The sequence below is a fragment of the Nomascus leucogenys genome, chromosome 13 (genome assembly GCF_006542625.1).
Source record: "Nomascus leucogenys isolate Asia chromosome 13, Asia_NLE_v1, whole genome shotgun sequence".
NCBI classification, from domain to species: domain Eukaryota; kingdom Metazoa; phylum Chordata; class Mammalia; order Primates; family Hylobatidae; genus Nomascus; species Nomascus leucogenys.
Genome location: NC_044393.1, coordinates 97466434 through 97486167, shown reverse-complemented (window position 1 = coordinate 97486167; position 19734 = coordinate 97466434). Strand labels below are relative to the sequence as shown.

General features: G+C 39.9%; 1 protein-coding gene and 1 non-coding gene across 2 annotated transcripts in view; one reads left to right on the top strand and one right to left on the bottom strand.

Moving 5' to 3' along the window:
- EZH2 (enhancer of zeste 2 polycomb repressive complex 2 subunit) overlaps positions 1–18232 on the top strand; it is a 39219-nt gene extending 20987 nt beyond the window's left edge. The window contains exons 8-19 of the mRNA XM_030826097.1: positions 5902–5993; positions 7481–7721; positions 8217–8386; positions 8829–8923; positions 10075–10115; positions 10569–10694; positions 11478–11656; positions 13917–14012; positions 15231–15312; positions 16256–16336; positions 16491–16575; positions 17908–18232. Of these exons, the coding sequence (XP_030681957.1) occupies positions 5902–5993; positions 7481–7721; positions 8217–8386; positions 8829–8923; positions 10075–10115; positions 10569–10694; positions 11478–11656; positions 13917–14012; positions 15231–15312; positions 16256–16336; positions 16491–16575; positions 17908–17968 (1349 nt within the window). The 3' untranslated portion in view covers positions 17969–18232. The remainder of the gene's footprint in view (positions 1–5901; positions 5994–7480; positions 7722–8216; positions 8387–8828; positions 8924–10074; positions 10116–10568; positions 10695–11477; positions 11657–13916; positions 14013–15230; positions 15313–16255; positions 16337–16490; positions 16576–17907) is intronic.
- LOC115838112 lies at positions 4518–4579 on the bottom strand. Its single transcript, XR_004033158.1, has one exon. It is a non-coding gene; the product is annotated as a U7 small nuclear RNA (small nuclear RNA).
- Positions 18233–19734: the final 1502 nt, after the last annotated feature.

The following is a 19734-nucleotide window of genomic DNA, read 5'->3' as shown; positions in this document are numbered from 1 at the left end:
TGTACCTTACCTCCTTCTAAGTGTTTGCTCTACTTGTTTTTGCTGCAGCTAATAATGTGTTGAGTGATGTATACACTGGTCTGGAAATGTTAAGTTTTGTTTTTGTGTGTGACGTATTAGTGCTTTAGTTATCTTAAAATAGAAAAACTTGAAGTAGATTTTTAGAATTATCATTATATTGTTACCTCCTTGCTCTTGTTCTGACTCCTCATCTAGTTTAAATTGATTTGGTAGTTTTAAAAATTCGTAGTAAGTCATCCATTTGTTGCTTCAGCCATTGGACAGTTAAGCCCTTGAAATAGTTGTCTTGAATTTCATTTTAATTCCCCTTTACACACCATCAATTTATGAATTACATCCAGTTTTTATTAAGAATATTGTACATTGTATGTAGATATCACTGTAGCAAAATAATGGAGTGGAAGCACTATTTTGGAGTCGCTGAAAGGTCCTTCCAATTTGTTGTTTATAGATGTAGCATTTAATAAAGTTTTTTGCTGTAAAAATGAACCATAGAAGTAGGACACTACTTGTAAACATTACAAGAGTTTTTTATTGTGCTATTCAGAGATGAGTAATTTTTTTTTTTTTTTTACTTGAATCTTGAACCTGTTACTTATCTCATTATTCTAGCTGGGAAGAAGAGAGGAATATTTTACTTTAATAAAGTTGGCTTTCATGGGGCTAATTGGCTGCCTCCTCATAGCGTTTGGTGGCCATGGGTCCAACTGTGCTAGGCCCACTTTTACTTCTTTTTACAGTACAGCCAGTGTCTTCATCATTCAGTCCTATTGAGTTCTGTAGGAACTTCATTGTTTTACATTAACTTGGAGAAAATACCACAAATGATATATCTTTCTTAGGTAAAATAAGTTACTAAATAAATCATTAAATATATACAATCATGCATTACTTATGGATGGAGATGCATTCTGAGAAATGTGTTGTTAGGTGATTTTGGCATTGTGTAAACACAGAGTGTACTTACACAAATCTAGATGGTACAGCCTGTGACACACCTAGGCCACACACCCCTGCAGCATGCCACTGTACTGGATACTGGAGGCAGTTGTGACACATTGGCAAGTATTTGTATATTTAAATCATAATAAACATAGAAAATATACAGTAAAAATACAGTATTATCTTATGGTACCACTGTTGTATATGTGGTCCATCATTAACTCACATGTTATGCAGCACACGACTGTTTTTTTTTTTTTTTTTTGAGACGAAGTCTCGTTCTGTTGCTCAGGCTGGAGTGCAGTAGTGTGATTTCGGCTCACTGCACCCTCCGCCTGCTGGAGTCAAAGGATTCTCCTGTCAGCCTCCTGAGTAGCTGGGATTACAGGCGCCCGCCACCACGTCCAGCTAATTTTTGTATTTTTAGTAGAGACGGGGTTTCACCATGTTGGCCAGGCTGGTCTTGAACTCCTGACCTCAAGTGATCCACCTGCCCTGGCCTCCCAAAGTGTTGGGATTGCAGGCGTGAGCCACCGTGCCTGGTCGATTGTATGTTGAATGTAGCATTTTGTGCTTTAGTTTTCTGGTCTCTATCTTGGGGATACGGTAGTACTTCCTTTACAGAGCTGTTGTGAGGATTAGATGAATTAATGTGGGGAAGATACTTAAAATGGTACCTGGCTCTTGTTAGCTGTTGTTATTTTTAAAATAGGTCATCATTCACATGGTTTACGTTTCCAAAAAGTATTAATATGAAGATGTGCTGGGCGCGGTGGCTCATCCCTTTAATCCCAGTGCTTTGGGAGGCGGAGGTGGGAGGATTGCTTGAGCCCAAAAGTTTGAGGCTGCAGTGAGCTATGATCATGCCACTGTACTCCAGCTGGGTGACAGAGTGAGACCCCGTCTCTTAAAAAAAAAAAAAAAGGTATGGAAATGTGTACATAAAGTCTCCCAATGACTTTCTGTTCCCCATCTTTCGAATTTTTACCTCACTCCTTCCACTTTTATTAATAGTTAACCACTTTTATTAGTTCTCTTGTATTTTTTTTACAGTTTCTTTGACAAGTATAAAGATACTCTTTTTTTCTGACCATCTTATTTAAATGGTGCCATAGCATTCAGGCTTTTCCCTTTTTTTGGAATAAGGATGGGATTTAATATTGTAGCTTTTAGCTTTATCTGTATAGCTGCATAGCCTGTGCTGTAGGAGGTTCCAGAACCTACTGGACTGGTCTCTAATGGTGACCATTTGGATTATTTTGAGCCTTATGCTGTAATGGTGCCACAGCAAATATCTGTACCCATTTCATGCAAGTTTAAGTTTACCTGATAAACTCTATTTAGGTATTGCCAAATGACCTGCCATATGGGGATGCAGCACTTTAAAGCCCTACCAGCAAAGTCAGAGAGCCCTGCCCATAGAAGGTGTTACCAAACTAATTTTTAAAATTGATTTTATAAGTGAAAAATGGCTTTTAGCATTATTTTTAAATTCTTGTTTTTATTTTTTAATCTCTGCTTCCCACAGGTGATAAGCATTGTTTTAATATCTGGGTTTTATTCCTTTGAGGGTAGGATCTTCCTGTATGTTGAAGAGTGAACTATTTTTATTCTTTGTTTTTTTGATTTTGTGAGACAGGGGTCTCGCTCTGTCACCCAGGCTGGAGTGCAGTGGTGCAGTCTTGGCTCACTGTGACCTCTGCCTCCTGGGTTCAAGTGATTCTCCTGCCTCAGCTTTCTGAGTAGCTGGGATTACAGGCGCGCACCACCTTGCCTGGCTCATATTTGTATTTTTAGTAGAAACAGGGTTTCACCATGTTGGCCAGGCTGGTCTCAAACTCCTGACCTTAGGTAATCCACCCACCTCAGCCTCTCACAGTGCTAGGATTACTGGTGTGAGCCACCGCGCCTGGCCTATTTTTATTCTTGGTCTCATAGGTCTTTTTGATGTCTTAGGAGCTTTTTATATAATCAGGGAATTCGGTTTTTTGAAATATGAGTTGCAATTTTTTTCAAGTTTATTTGGTAAAAGTCCCATAAGCAAAGTTTAAACTTTTTTTTTTTTTTTTTTCTGAGATAGTCTTGCTCTGTCACTCAGGCTGGGGTGCAATGGTGTGATCTTGGCTTATTGCAGCCTTTGCCTCCTGGGTTCAAGCGATTCTTGTGCCTCAGCCTCTGGAGTAGCTGGGACTACAGGCATGTGCTACCACATCCAGCTAATTTTTGTATTTTTAGTAGAGATGTGGTTTTGCCATGTTGGCCAGGCTGGTCTCAAACTCCTGACCTCAAGTGATCTGCCCGCCTCAGCCTCTGAAAGTGCTGAGATTACAGGTGTGAGCCACTGCGCCTGGTCAGTTTAAACATTTTTTAAAAAGTAGTTGAATTTCATCAGTTAGCTTTCCCATTCCAAGATTATAAAGGGTTTCTTACTTTTTCTAGTATGTTTTAGGCTTCATTTTTAAAAACATAAATCTTTGATCCATTTGGAATTTAATATGATGCGGATTATAAATCTGATCCTCCTCCTCACTTCCAAAGTTGCCTAGTTGTTTCATTTACTGAAAAGTTCATCTTTCACTACCTTGAGATATTTCCTTTGTTGCCTGTTGCCATATGTATTTGGGTTTCTCAACATTGTGTTTCTTTAGTCTATTCATGAGGCGGTATTCAGAGATCTCCTGGCAATTCTTGTTTTTCTATATGAATTTATTTATTTAGAGAGAGGTATACACACACACACACACACACACACACACACACACACACACCACACACACACACACACACACACACACACAGGGTCTTGCTCTGTCACCCAGGCCGGAGTGGTGCAGTGGCGCAATCATGGCTCACTGCAGCCTTGACTTCCTGAGCTCAAGCTATTCTCCTATCTCAGCTTCCTGCGTAGCTGGGACTACAAGCATGCACCACCATTGCTGGCTAGTTTTCGTTTTCTTTTTTTCTTTTCTTTTTTAGAGATAGGGTCTCACTATGTTGCCCAGGCTGGTCTTAAACTCCTGGCCTCAAGTGATGCTCCTACTTTGGGCTCCCAAAGTGCTGGAATTACAGGCGTGAGCCACCCAGCCTGTATACATTTCAAAATCTGTTCGTCTAGTTCTTTTTAAAAAAAATTAGTGGTATGTTTATTGGAATCCCATTAAATTTAGAAATTACCTAACTTCTTTTTAAAATATAAGGGTTAAGTCTAACTAACCATACTATCACCTCTCTTTTTGTGTCCTTTAATTACCTCCCAAGTTTTCTTTTTGTGACTCTTGTACATTTTTTGTTGAGTATTTCTAGGTATTAAACTTGCTGCTGCTGTTAGGCGTTTTCCACATTTTGTCTTCTGTTTTGTACCCTGCTACCTTACTGCATTGTCTTCATGTTTATCAGTTTCTCAGTACATTCTTAGGAGTTTTCCAGCTGTGTAATTATACTGTCTGTAGTTATTAATGGTTTTGCCTTCTATCCAGTCTTTATAACTGAAGCTTCTTTCTCTTTTCTACCTACTTTATTTATTTATTTTTTGGTTGGGCGGGGGCAGGGAGTGGGGAGGCTTTCTGATAAAAACTGGAAAGCCTGCTAGACAAATTCTAAAAGAGCTGTAACTGTCTTTTCTAGCTACTTTAGCTTGTATTTTCAGTACAGTTTAAAAATTAGTAGTGCTGGTAGATAGAGATAAATGTTCTGTCTCTTCTGGATGAGTTTTAGAAAATTATTCTTTACATCCAGGTTTTGAGATTTATTTGTATAAAGTTTACGTGTTCTCTAATGTTCATTTTATTTTTGTTAATATTCTTGTTCTCTATATATTTCATGGTCACTTTTTTGTTAAGAAGTGGTTTTTATATTTTAAATTATGTATTTTTTTTCTTCAGAGAACCAGCTACAATGTTAGTTTAACTCATAAACAGAAAAATAGTTGTATTAGGGTTCCTAAGCGAATGTAATCCGGCACCAGATTAGTATTGGTGTTAGGCTGTCTGGAGCCTAATTGCTCACACACTTCCAACAGAATCTGAGCCTTGAACTTTTCTTCTTTAAAAACACAACTTTGTCCTTTTTTTTTTCCTTCCTTTTCTCATCAGTCTTTAAGTATAGCTTTTTACAAATATTTAAAAGATGATTTGTTTTGTGGAGATGTCACTTGTTTTTCTCCAAATTAATTTTCATCTTGTATAATTCTGAATAGTCCATTTCCAGCATTTCCCTTTTGTATACGAGGAAACAAATTTTTGCAAGAAATTCTGTGAAGTTTGCACTGCTGTCAGTGTTCACACTTTTCATGTAGCAGTGTATCCGCATTTGAATATTTCTGTTGCATTATTTTGGAATTTTAGGTTTCAAACGGTGTATCTTTCTAAAATCCGCTTTTTTGACATGGTAATTTTCTGTGGCAAGACACTATAAGCTCTCACCAGGTTCTTGGATTGGGTATAATTCACAGGAATTGAGTGTTAGTAATCTGGGGCTGTCCTCTTTATCATTAAAAATGAGTTTTTACAACTGATGACAAGCTGATTGCTGACCTTTCTTTAGAAATCAAGAAATTGTATGTCAGAATTAAAAATAGGAAATCTGATTTAATTGTAGAGGGACTATCAACTGCTTAAAGAGAGATAGTAAGATTCAATTTAAGTAAATGTTTATAACCGTAGTTATGTGCATCAGTTTTACTTGCAAGAAGAAAAATGAGAAATCACGACTCATTCCAGAATTTACTGTTTTTCCTTCCTGCTTAATGGTTGGAAGAGGAGGAATGGAGAATACATTGTGATCATTCAGTAAGAGCCTGAAGGAAAGTTGTATAAAGTAACGTAAACCACATATTAGCAAGATTATAATCCATTAATTGACTTTTCCAGTGAAACTGGAAAAGTGAAAAAGTAAGTATTTTATAGTTATATTAGATTCTTTGTTTCATTTCTTTTGCAGCTTTTCATGCAACACCCAACACTTATAAGCGGAAGAACACAGAAACAGCTCTAGACAACAAACCTTGTGGACCACAGTGTTACCAGCATTTGGTAAGACTTAGTGCCTTATTATTGCAGAGGGTACTTGAGAGGACTTAATTTTGCACTTTGGTGGAGGTGATCAAGTCAGCGTTAATGTTGTCTGCACCCGTGCTGTTATGGGCCATATGATAGACAGAGCTTTCTCACCCATGCTGTTTCTTCCATAGCTCATGTACTGCACATTTTAGTCCTTCATTAATGTGGTATTATTCTTTTTAAAATCTGTGTTATCTCTTCAGCAACATTTCAAGGTCTTTAGGATCAAGGACTTTTATGCCTTCCACAAAGTCTATGAGAGTTGCAAGGCACAGATAGTCCACTTAGAAAGCAGGCATGCAGTAATCATACGCAGTAGATCCCAAGCCCCTCTCATAGCCATATCCCTCTGCTTGAGTTTTAGGTGCACTGTCATTTCAGCTATATGATAGGTTCCACAGATTTTTTCTTTTTAAATGATGGAGAAAAGGTAAGGGGTTAGGAAAATATGAGGTAGAAAAGTTGTTTTTTACGGGTACTCTCTTATTTTTACCATTTCCCCTCTTTGAACCAAGCCACTCCTACCTAGGAACTAAATGGGTATATATTGCCTGTTGGATTTTGGACAGAAGATTCATTGAATGGCACCTGCAGAAGGTATCCTATTTTTAAGCAATTTGGTTTTTGTAGAATGAAGTATAAAACTGTTGGCTGCTGTCAAACTTCTCCCTTCTATTTCCACTAAAAAAAATGGAATTCTTGAGCACTTGTTTTATTATAATATTCTTTACAAGGCAGAATTTTGTTTGGCTCATCTAAAATGTTTCTGTGGTCTCTATAAACCATGCTCTTACCATTGTTTTATACTTTGAGACTGGATTATTGTACTTCATAATGCAAGATGTAACCCTCACAGTCTTATTCCTGAAGTTCCTTTCATGTCTTCCTGTGGCTGTGTATCCTTCACAGGAAAAAAAAAAATGTTGGATGTTTTAATAGTAAGACAGGAAGTGACAAAGTCAAGCATGTTTGTGTTTTGTGTTCTTGTATACTTTAAATATTAACACGAAGAGGTATGCATTATCTTAAACTCTGCATAGGTAGTCTGACTCCGTACACATTAGGTATATGATTCTTTTGTAAAGATTCACTTTTAAATAGACTGTATGTCCATAGAGATAATTACCTTTATTACATGAAGTATATTTCATACTTTATCTTCTTATATTTTAACTTAATTATAACTAGTTAATATATTTTACAAATTCACAATATAGAACTGTCTTGCCTGATTTTTGTACCATTCTAGGAATATATAGAACCCGTATTTCTCTTTCTGAAATTTTCAGACTATCAAAAGCATATCAGAACAAGTATATTAGACATGCAAGTGATTATTTGTGATACATGGATAATGTGATAAATTTTTTGACTAACCTGGCTTATATAGTATTTTTTTTCTCTTCCATCAAAATGAGTTTTAGAACTTTGCCCTGATGTTGACATTTTTCATTTCGTAGGAGGGAGCAAAGGAGTTCGCTGCTGCTCTCACTGCTGAGCGGATAAAGACCCCACCAAAACGCCCAGGAGGCCGCAGAAGAGGACGGCTTCCCAATAACAGTAGCAGGCCCAGCACCCCCACCATTAATGTGCTGGAATCAAAGGATACAGACAGTGATAGGGAAGCAGGGACTGAAACGGGGGGAGAGAACAATGATAAAGAAGAAGAAGAGAAGAAAGACGAAACTTCGAGCTCCTCTGGTAAGACACGTCTAATAACTGGGTTTTACTGTTCCGTGGAAGTTCATATTATGAGGATTAAGGATGTATAATGCATTGAATAATTTTCTTAGTTGGTTAGTTTCAGTATAAAGACCAGAGTCTAAGACCAGAGTTATCTCAAGAATGTGTAGCTGCGTTGTTTGTTTCCTGCCTCCACCCCTACCCTAGCTTGTGGTGTTTGCCCTGCTTGGATGTTTGAAAGTTGATGATGCACTTTATTCTCATTTTTTGTGCCATTTTCCTTTTTCGATCTTTCTCAGGTAGGGAATAATGAAATTTGGATCATTTGGTTTAATATTCTTGATGTTCTATGAGTAGTTTTGTTAGAAAATGTGAACTACTGATGTTAGTATTTTACCGATTGGATTTTAGTTGTCCTTATCTTTTTGCTTTTTTCTTAAGCACACCTTGAATTTTACTTCTTAATATTATTTCCAATCATTTCTTGACCGGTGCTTACATTTGGTTTTGTAGAAGCAAATTCTCGGTGTCAAACACCAATAAAGATGAAGCCAAATATTGAACCTCCTGAGAATGTGGAGTGGAGTGGTGCTGAAGCCTCAATGTTTAGAGTCCTCATTGGCACTTACTATGACAATTTCTGTGCCATTGCTAGGTTAATTGGGACCAAAACATGTAGACAGGTAAGATATCCGATAAAAATGTTGTTAAAAGAGCTTCAAACGTAGAGATAAAAATGTACTCATTGTCCAAACAAAGAAAATTGTTGGTTATTACTAAGCTCCTATTCATCTCCTAAAAATAATTTTTTTTCTTCCCAAGAGGGAATTGAATGAAAATTATTCTCCAGGTATGTTACACAATTTCCCCACTGTAGACTTTTAAGGTTAGATAGGAGTAGATTTTAAAAGCTAGTAAGAATTTAAATTTAGCATCACAGTTCTTGACCAGAATATAATTACCGCTACCCCTAATATGAGGGTAGGGACAGCGATGTGTGTTATATCCCCAGCATCTAGCAGTGTCACAGAAGAGACAAAGACATTTTTCTGGTATGCGTGAGTATAAGAATGGTTTGCCTAAATAAGACTGTCCTCATGGCTCTGTGACTGTGCCTCTTGTCAGGTGTATGAGTTTAGAGTCAAAGAATCTAGCATCATAGCTCCAGCGCCCGCTGAGGATGTGGATACTCCTCCAAGGAAAAAGAAGAGGAAACACCGGTGAGTCTGTCATGAAGCTGCTTAGAGAAGTCAACACAGATAGACACTGCAGGCAAGGCCCTTCCTAAGGGCTGTCGTTGGTTTCTACGTAGTCTGTTTTTAAAACACCTTAAACTGCCATCAAAAACAGAACTATGGAATCTTATTTCCACTGGGAATTGCTAGTATTTTTCTATAAGAATACAGCAGCCTTCAGTATATTTGGTATGTTAAGAGTCATAAAAATTACAGTTACCAGACTGCATTTGGGTTAAGAAAAACATATTTAGTAGCTTTTGCAGTAAAGGTTACATAAGCAATTACTTTAACATCATGAAATGTTCTGTGTTTCTGATGTGAGCTCTGGGCCAGTTTTTAGAAGTATCTTTTATTCCAGGAGCTTGAATTTCTAAGTTGTGTGGCATTGCATTCCGATACTCCTAATTGGGTACCCTAACTTTAAGCCTGTGTGAATGTTATTTTCACCTTAGCGAATGTTTTCAGGCTGATTTGATTTGTAAATGCAGAGCCAGAAAAATTGATGAATGGACTATCTGCTCTAATCTCCCCATACCTCCACCTCACATTTTTGAAAATGGGAAACATAATTGGGTAGGTAAGGGTACAGTTAGATTATGCTTCTTAAATTGTGTACAGGCTCATGTTACGTTTTGTTACTGTAACATTTTGTTACTTTAACAAAAATAAGTGTAGGGCCAACCCAATTTAGAGTGTTTTTAAAGTCAAGTTTTTATTTTTATTTTTATTTAGGCTTTAGGAGATGCTTCTGAAATTTTGGTTATTTCTGACCATGTAGTTCACTTGATTGGTTTATGATGCCTGAAATAAGAGGAAGTGATCAGTGTCATCCACATCAGAATAAATCAACAGGCAGACACACCTGCTGCTTGGTGCAGCATTGGGAGCTCAGAAGTTCTGACTAGGAGTCATGGATGAACACAGGAAATGACGTCTTGCCACACCTGGGGCAGCCTGAGCCATCAAGCTGTTTGAGTTGCTTCAAACTGATGGCAAATATAAACTGGGCAGGGCATGACTCTTGGCTTTAACGCATTCCTGTATTCATGGCACAGATAGATCCAGTTAAGCAGCTCTCTGTTGGATTTGTAGCTTCCTGCAGAAGTTTGGTTTAATTTTCTTTGTTTTTGCAGGTTGTGGGCTGCGCACTGCAGAAAGATACAGCTGAAAAAGGGTTAGCATCTTTCCATTCCCCTCATTATTAGCTTAACAATGTCTGCTTTGTTTTCATTTGTTTTAGAATAGTAACTGGATTAGAGCTTGGGTTATTCTAATATAATTGCCTTCTGTATGTTAAACCAATTTGAATGGAGGATGTCTACTGATGAATCTCTTCTGTAAAGTGGAGGCTGACTGGAAGGTGTGAGTCCGAGTCAGTTGAAGGAGAAGTGCTTTGGGATGGGACTGAGATGTAGCCGTGCTGTAGATGGAACTCATAAGCACTTGGGGGTGGGAGAGTATTTTTGCCATCGTTTTGGAAACCGGAATATGTGTAATGTTATGCATTCAGTAAAGGCAGGCCAGCCACACTCCACAGGTAGTAGGGAAGAATGTACTCGTGTTAATTGTGTATGATCGTTTCCATCTCCCTGGATTCATTGGCCTGCATGATGTTATCTTTACTCAGACGGCTCCTCTAACCATGTTTACAACTATCAACCCTGTGATCATCCACGGCAGCCTTGTGACAGTTCGTGCCCTTGTGTGATAGCACAAAATTTTTGTGAAAAGTTTTGTCAATGTAGTTCAGAGTGTAAGTATTTGTTGCTTTGATGCAATTGCATGAGAACTAAATAGGTCTTTGGTTAGCAATTTAAAAAATCAAAAATAAGAACACGGGAGCACTCCCTTGTTTACTTGACGAAACTCATCAATTTGACAAGTATTTATTGAGCCCCATACCTGGCCCTGTGCCAGTGGCCAGTCAGTCGCCTGGGTGTTGTGTGTCTATGTGTGTGAGGCAGGCAAAGTTGTATTAAAGGAACCTGAATTTTATTTTTTTCTTCTTTGATCATTTAAATTAAGTTGTATTAAGGTTGGCACAGATTGTAAGAGGAATCTAGAAGGAGCTACCCAAATAATTTTTGGGCACCAGAAATTGTCAGTTAGGAGGGTTTTAGTCTTCAGATTAAAGGAATGTAGTGTAAACACAGTAGATTTTTATAATTGTTTAATGAGACTGCACATGAAGCTTGGGTATTAAGGGAGTGTTTAGAACCAGGGGCTATTAGAATGGTCAAGGACCATGGATATTGTTCCATACAGACCCTTTATTCACACCTACTTTAAATATGTCCACTATTTAACAAATGAAAAATGGAAAAACAACTCAATGGTGGTCTTTTTCAGTGCAAACAGCTATAACTTCGCTGTTAATACTTCCATTTCGTTGTCTATATAGTAGGGTAATAAGGTGGTTGTGAGGGTTGCGAGTCAGTCACATGCCCAGTACAGCCCTTGCCATGTATCTTTCTGCAAGTTTTTGCATATGGTGATGATGGTGATGAGTGAAGAACCTCCAAATCTCTCTCTGAAGGTCAAAACCGCTTTCCGGGATGCCGCTGCAAAGCACAGTGCAACACCAAGCAGTGCCCGTGCTACCTGGCTGTCCGAGAGTGTGACCCTGACCTCTGTCTTACTTGTGGAGCCGCTGACCATTGGGACAGTAAAAATGTGTCCTGCAAGAACTGCAGTATTCAGCGGGGCTCCAAAAAGGTGAGCAACAAGTTGCTTCTGGAAGATTGTTTGTAGTTAGCTGTTTAGTGATGCAAATGTCAGGATTGTCTTAGATGATTTAGCTGGAGCAAAAAGTAAAAGTGATCCTTGAAAGGTGCAACTGATGAGAAAGTGTTGATAATTTTCTCTGGGTAATGCACCCTTGGGCAGTCTCTTCAGTTTTATATAGAGCACTGTACTCTGATAGTAGGAGAAACCAGCACATTCTGAGAAGTAGCCATTCATGGTATCAGATTTAGGAATAAGAGGTATTTTTTCTAGCTGTTTAATAGATTATTTGAATTTCTCTTTTAGTTAATAGTAGTTTATCTAGTATCCTTAATGCAAATAAATGGTGATTTCTATCAAAATATAGACTCATTCTCATCAAAGAGAATTTATAGATTCCTTGCTATGTAGAGTAAAAGACAAAATTTCCCATGGCAGGTTTTTATAGACTTACTTCTGTTTGTTTAATAACCTTAAAAAAAACCCAGCTAGGAAATATATATTTTTAGTCTGGGGAATTGTATGTAGGTGATTTAACTCTATCAGCCAGGAAGTAATGATTGAGCAAAAGACACTTCAGCAGCATGTATTTGGGAAATTTCGTATCTTTTTTTTTTTTTTTAGGGCAGATGATAAGTTCTTTCTTCAGTCAGCTCTTTTTATAATAATAGCTGACATTTATTAAGCATGTAAAAATAGCAGGCTGTTCTGAGTGCTTTAGTGGATTCGTTCATTGATTCTCCTAACCCTGTGAGTGAGGAATAAGTGCTAACCCCATTTTACGGGTAAGGAAACCCAAAGTCACAAGACTTGTAAAGGAGCAGGAGATCAAATCCTGCAGGCTCCCATTAACCTGCTCTTACGCTCTGTGTGTGTGTGTGTGTGTGTGTGTGTGTGTGTGTGTGTGTGTGTGTGTGTGTGTGGTGTAGAGTAGACATATCTTTGTTGTTGGACCATTTATTTATAATTGAGAACACATTTCTTACCAGCAAGTCCCCTTCTACCAGAAATTCTGCTCCAGGCAAAACATTGAAGTTCTCTTGGTTTTGTTTGTGTCTTTGAACCAAAGTCTGTTTATGGCAGAGAGCTGTGCAGGGTGGTGGGTTTTTTATTTTTGTTTTTAGCTGTGACTTTTTTCTTTTCTGTTAGACATTTAGATCATTTTACTCTAGGCAGTTATATGTCCATTTAGGTCATTGGATCACAGTGACTCTGGTTCAGTTTCCGATGGCATACCCGCCCAGACCTAAAAATCTCAATTTCCCCCCCCAAACAACTTACCATTGTACTCCTTCCTCACTTTGTTCAGAAAGTGGGCAATTCTATTCATACTGACATGTCCTCTTTGTAAGACATTTTTTAACTCTTAAAAATGTTAAACTGTGTAGATACTTTTTACCAATTGGGTTCCATTTGCATAGCAGTATTTAGCTAATTTAGTTTCTGATCAGAAGGCTATTTGGGAAGTTCACCTGACAGGTGAGTGGTAAGATGGTCCAGAATAGGAACAGATAGGAAGCCTTTGTAAAGGTCACAAGAAAATTTTGGATGAAGGCATAATACTGAGCTGTGATGAAAAATTGGCGTATGGGAACACATCCCTAAATACATAATTGACAGCAGTGATCATCTTGACATTTCTGCTGAAAATAGCCTCCTGGACTGACAAGATCATGAGAACACCTCCCGGTAGTTTCTTGTGTTGTCCTGAGGAGGTGGGGCGGAAGAACAAATGCAAAGCCAAGCTGCTATGGGCTTGAGGGAACCAACGCCAGTGAAGAATCAGGGGGTGTCCTGGGGCTGAAAATGGAGTAACTATTAATAGAATCACTTGGGGGAAGTAGAGGGAAAGGTATGGAGAGGAAGAGTGATTTGGTGGTGTCTTTATATTAAATTCAGGTTGAAAGTGAATTACTTGAGGAAATCAAGGGCTGAAGAAACAGGGAAGCCAAAAGTGCAGCAGGCCTAGAGCACCTTGTTGAACGATGGTCATTGCAGAGGACCAACACTACCTAAAGGTTTTCTGTAAGACAGAGATTCTTATCTGCTGTATAAGGAAAACATAATGTTCATAGTTAGCCATTCTCAGCAGCTTTCACATTGACTGAAGCTGTGTGCTGAATTACTGCCGTAGAGCAAACAGGTCTGAGGATTTAAAGTGATAGCTTTTGTTTTCATGCTGTAGTCTCCTTTGTCCCCAGTCCATCTTCACCCTCCTTTTTTGATTATGTGATTGTGTTTTATTCTCTAGCATCTATTGCTGGCACCATCTGATGTGGCAGGCTGGGGGATTTTTATCAAAGATCCTGTGCAGAAAAATGAATTCATCTCAGAATACTGTGGAGAGGTAAGGCACTGATTACCTGTATTCAGGTGGCATTGTATATACTAACTTTTCTTTATTTTAGATTGATTTTATTAGGTAAGTCTGTGGGTTTGATTGGAAATGAATTGCCATAAACTGCGTTTTCACCCTAGACTGCTGGGTGTTTGTGGATTTGCATGCTTAGTAACTGGATTGTGCTAGGCACAGTGGCCAACTCCTGCCATCCCAGCACTTTGGGAGGCCGAGGCAGGTGGATTGCTTGAGCTCAGGAGTTGGAGACCAGCACGGGCAACATGGCAAGACCCCGTTGCTACAAAAAATGCAAAAATTAGCTGGGCATGGTGGTGCATACTTGTAGTCCCAGCTACTTGGGAGCTGAGGCAGGAAGATCGCTTGAGCCTGGGAAGTTGAGGCTACAGTGAGCCATGTTTGTGCCACTGCACTCCAGCCTGGGCGACAAAGTGAGACCCTGTCTCAGAGGGAAAAAACAAAACAAAACAGGATTGCTTGGTTCTAGCCACATTTAGCTTTTCTCATCTAGGGACAACAGGGAGAACAAGAGCTTTACCATAGAGTATCTGCTTAATCCACAACCTAGTTGATAAGGACCTGGAAATAACGTCATTAGTTATTCACCTTTTAAATTGTCAAGTTACCGAAAAATCATAGGCCTAGCTTCAGTTTGGAACCACCTCACCCAAATAGTTTTTGTGTGTTTTTTTTTTTTTTTTTTTTTTTTTTTTTTTTTTTTTTTTTTGAGACAGAGTTTTGCTCTTGTTGCCCAGGCTGGAGTCCAATGGCGTGATTTTGGCTCACCGCAACCTCCGCCTCCCGGGTTCAAGCGATTCTCCTGCCTCAGCCTCCCGAGTAGCTGGGATTACAGGCATGCGCCACTGCGCCCAGGTGATCTGCCTGCCTCGGCCTCCCAAAGTGCTGGGATTACAGGCGTGAGCCAGTGCAGCTGGCTTTTTAAAAAAATTCAGCAAAAAGACTTTGGTTCCTCACTTTCTCCAAGGATAATTACTTCAGAATGTGGAAATATTTCTGAGTTGGGGTCCTTAGTATATACAGTTATTCTTTATCAGTGTGCAGACTGAATGGGAAGGAGAACTTGGCTGTAGTGACCCTTTTTGTCGCGTTTTCTCCAGAAGGTCCAGTATTCACTCTGCGCTTTTGTGTGTTCTGTGAGGCTTGATCACCTTTATCCAAAAGAATTTTCTCCCATGTCTTTCTTTTTAGATTATTTCTCAAGATGAAGCTGACAGAAGAGGGAAAGTGTATGATAAATACATGTGCAGCTTTCTGTTCAACTTGAACAATGGTATGTTTCAGAGCTGGGAGGCAGTGAGTTCCTCTGAGTTGCATGTGGCAGCCTTCTGCCGGCCGAGTGTTCAGAAACGAGGGTAGAGGTCAGTGAGGTGACCGGAAGGAGGATCTCCTTAGAGGCATGGGGGGCTGCTTGTTTGAAAGGAACTGGAGGAGCAAGGAGTTCCTCAGGGAGCAGATAGACTAGATGTGCAGGAAACCGCCTCTGTGGAGGCCCGGCTGTCTGTGGGTGGCGCTATCCCAGCATCTGGCTGTGAAGGGGACGTTGTGCTCTTGCTGCTCACCTCACCTCTTGTGTTCAGGCAGCTCAGCACACCTCCTCCAGTCAGTGCCTCTGAGTGGGGAAGGAGGGGAGGAGCACTGCACTTGGAACCATCTTCCAGACTCCCCTGGATATTCTCAAAGGACTGAGAGGAAAGGCAGCTGCTTTCATAGCTGATGTTCTGGGGTAGAATGTAAGGCTGTGTAGGGATGTTTCTGGTGGGATTATGTGAAAATGGAGGTAGGCTTAACATGTAAGATATTCAGAGAAACTCTTAGTTGGAACAAGTAGAATAGGTTTTTTTCTGTGAATGCTTTATAGACATTATAATGAAAAAAACTAATTTTAAATGTGAAAATGCCTATGATGTTTGGAAGAATTTTGTCAGATTTTTTTTTTTTGCCATGTTTTGCTCAGTAATATATGTTTATAGTTGATAATTAATAGCTTTTGAATCAGATACCATCTTGAATTATAGGTGATTAATTTTAACCTGGAACAATAGTGTGTTCTTCCAAATGTCATTTCTTACTGAGTGAAGTTGCTTGAATGATTTATTTGCTTTTGCAGGCAAACCCTGAAGAACTGTAACCAGTTGCATTTAGAGAATCATAATAACCTGATTTACTTATAACTGAAATTATTCACTGGGCTGTGCTTATTTTTTTCTTTTTAGATTTTGTGGTGGATGCAACCCGCAAGGGTAATAAAATTCGTTTTGCAAATCATTCGGTAAATCCAAACTGCTATGCAAAAGGTAGGTACCTTTGACGTCAGAATCGGAACTCCCTTTTCAATCCTGTGATGGTGGACTTGAATACTTCTGGGATAGTTGTTTGTTATGTGAACAAGTCAGTTAACCCCCCGTGGCCTGTCTTCATGCTCACTGACACCAGTGTGTCTCTTTCCAGTTATGATGGTTAACGGTGATCACAGGATAGGTATTTTTGCCAAGAGAGCCATCCAGACTGGCGAAGAGCTGTTTTTTGATTACAGGTTGGTAAAGTACATTTCTAGCATGATCTCTAAGGGCTTTTTCTACTGGATTGTGAACTCTGGACAAAGGAGGGTTTTTAGTTCTTTGCTTCTTTTGACGAGTCACTTTGCCATAGCATTAGTGGGGAATTAGGTTACACTTTCCTGTTATGTATTTATTATCCATTTATTTATTATACAAGTCATGCTTATTTTAAAAATAGAGTAAAATCCATGCAGAAAGCCCCATTTCTCACCCTGCTGTTGACAGCTGGGTGAGTCCTAGACCTTCTCATAGCATGCTGCATGCTGCATGCTTGCTCGTGGAGTGTTTTCCAGATGAGTGCGATCACACTGTCCTGTAGATTTTTCTGCAACATGGTTTTACTTGACAGTATACTATGTATATCTTTATGGATTAGATCTACTTAATTTATTGTTTGCTATAATACTTATTACACATATCATTACCATTTTATAAGGTGCTATTGGCAAATCGCTGTCTGATCACCCCGTGGGGATGCCTGGGACATGTGGGCCACCAATGGTATCCGTGTGGTTAGGCATTAGGCTGCCAGTTAACACTGTCAAGCTCTGTGGAATACATCTAAGTCAGCCATTGAATACAGATTTAGGTGCAGTCAGATGACTGTCTACTTAATGAACTCCTGTGGCCCCGTGTACATCCCATCCGGAAGCTGTCTTTGAGTACTGTGTTCTTGCATATTCAGGCTGGCCTTTAATGGCCGTTGCACAGTGAAGAGCTCTCAGTGAGGCAGACAGGGTCTGAGTGAAGGGCCCACTTTAGCAAAGGCCGCTGCCTTCACTCCAGGCTGGCTCTGAATGAAGAGTATGGGGTGGAGCTTCCTTAGGATGACCCGGTGGCCTCACCCCCCATGGTGGGCTTCTTGTGCTCCTTTCTGGGTGTCTGCTGCACTCCAGTTCTCTCTTCACCTGGGGGAGCAACTGGCGGGCTGCTCTTTGGCCTTCTTTGCTATGGTCATCATTTTTTCCAGACCATGGTTCTATTTTGCCTTTCCAGCGTCAGGCCTAAACATCTGATGTGGACCAGCCTTCCTGGGGCCACTTGCTTCAGAGGCATAGGGGAGGGTGGTCAAGCTCTGGGAATGCTTGTAGACAGGTTTGTTCAGAACTTGGCAGCGTCTCAATTAAATGGCCAGCAACACAGACCTATGCATTGCCTTCTATGAATGTGCCCTTATGCAGGCAGCTGTGTAATTGGATGGGGTTTTTTAAGACATTTTAATGTACCCACTATCTTCAGCAGGCTTTGTTGTGTTGTTGGATGGGTGGCCATCCAGCGGACATCTCATCTCCTTCCTGTTGTTTCAGATACAGCCAGGCTGATGCCCTGAAGTATGTTGGCATCGAAAGAGAAATGGAAATCCCTTGACATCTGCTACCTCCTCCCCCTCCTCTCTGAAACAGCTGCCTTAGCTTCAGGAACCTCGAGTACTGTGGGCAATTTAGAAAAAGAAAATGCAGTTTGAAATTCTGAATTTGCAAAGTACTGTAAGAATAATTTATAGTAATGAGTTTAAAAATCAACTTTTTATTGCCTTCTCACCAGCTGCAAAGTGTTTTGTACCAGTGAATTTTTGCAATAATGCAGTGTGGTACATTTTTCAACTCTGAATAAAGAATACTTGAACTTGTCCTTGTGGAGTCCTCTCTCATAGCCTGTCAGTCACTGCTTTTAGGGCTGCTCAGCAAAAACCTTTTAAATTTAACTCCGTGGGTTTTTAGTGTCTTTGTATGAATCTTGATTTAACTAATACTGCCTGTTAATATGTGGGAGACATGAACACCGCTGTGCATCCTGAGGGCTTACCCAGTAAAGGGCTTGATCTTATAGACAAGAGCAGGGTGGGTACATTCCAGTCAGTCAGCTGTACGACCTGGAGAAAGTGAGTTAACCGCCAAGTCTGTTCCCCATATGTAAACTGACACAGTAGACAGGTTATTTTTAAGAACGTACCTAGTTCTAAACTCCATTAGTCTAGATAGAATTGTTTAGAAACACAATATAAGTTGGGATTCCTTGCCTACCTTATCACAAAAGGTGATAGGTAGAACCAAACTGTAGTTTTATATCTTCTCAAAGGTAAAAATCACAAACTCTGAAAGCGTCAAGGAAACATGTGCCTTGCATGCCTCATGATAATGTGGTTGGTCTCAGCTTCTTGCACCCTCCCCAGGTACATTCACCAGCATCATCATGGGAACCCTGACAGACACCCGCTGCAAACCAGCCCGTACTGTCAGTTACTTGGTTGCCTTTTCTACAGTTGTTTGTTAGATTTTTATTTACAATGGGATTGATGATTGATAGTATTAATGTGAAACCTAATTAAATTGACTCATCTTGCTTTCCAGTTCCACAGCATTTGCGGGATCAGGTCTCCGACACATCACTGCACAGGCGCAGCAACTCGAGTCCTAAAGTTAGTTTGCCACTTGATTTGGGATTGAGGAGATCCCCCCTCAGCCTCGTCCCATGGTTTCTTAATGACAGTGCTGATCTATTTTACATCTAAATAACTATCTATCTCCACTCTCACCCAGAAAATGGTACCATCCACTTCAGAGCTTGTTGCCCTCGGTGCCCTCATGTTCCACTCGGCGCTCAGCAGGACCCTGGGCAAACTGGGCAGCCATCAATCTCCTGAGGCGATTACTTCATTATTTGGGTTAGGTCATTCTCTAGATGGCTCAATGGCCTTGCCTAGGCACAGGCGAATGGAGCCCATCTGTTCATCATCGCCTGTTCATGAGACCCCAAAGATTACTTGGGCTCAAAAGTACCTGCTGACATGGCTCATTCAGCTACAGCCCTCAACCCATCCTCAGAGGAACAGCTGGGAAGCAGATCCTTGAGGCCTCCAGTGAGCTCAATGTACCAGAGCCCCAAATGCATAGGAAAGACAAAGTGGCATTGATTGAAAGCAGTAGTTTTTGAGCCCTGTCTGGTGTATTCTCAATACACAGCAAGCTTTTTATACCATGATCTGAAATGGCACTTCTCTAAAAGCCTCTTCAGTGACTTCCATGAACACAGATTTTCTGAACAGAAATCCTTGACGTAATAACCCATTTGATATAACCTTCTATCAGGCTTGTCTGGCCTGTGGACGGCCGGTTGCATACAGCCCAACACAA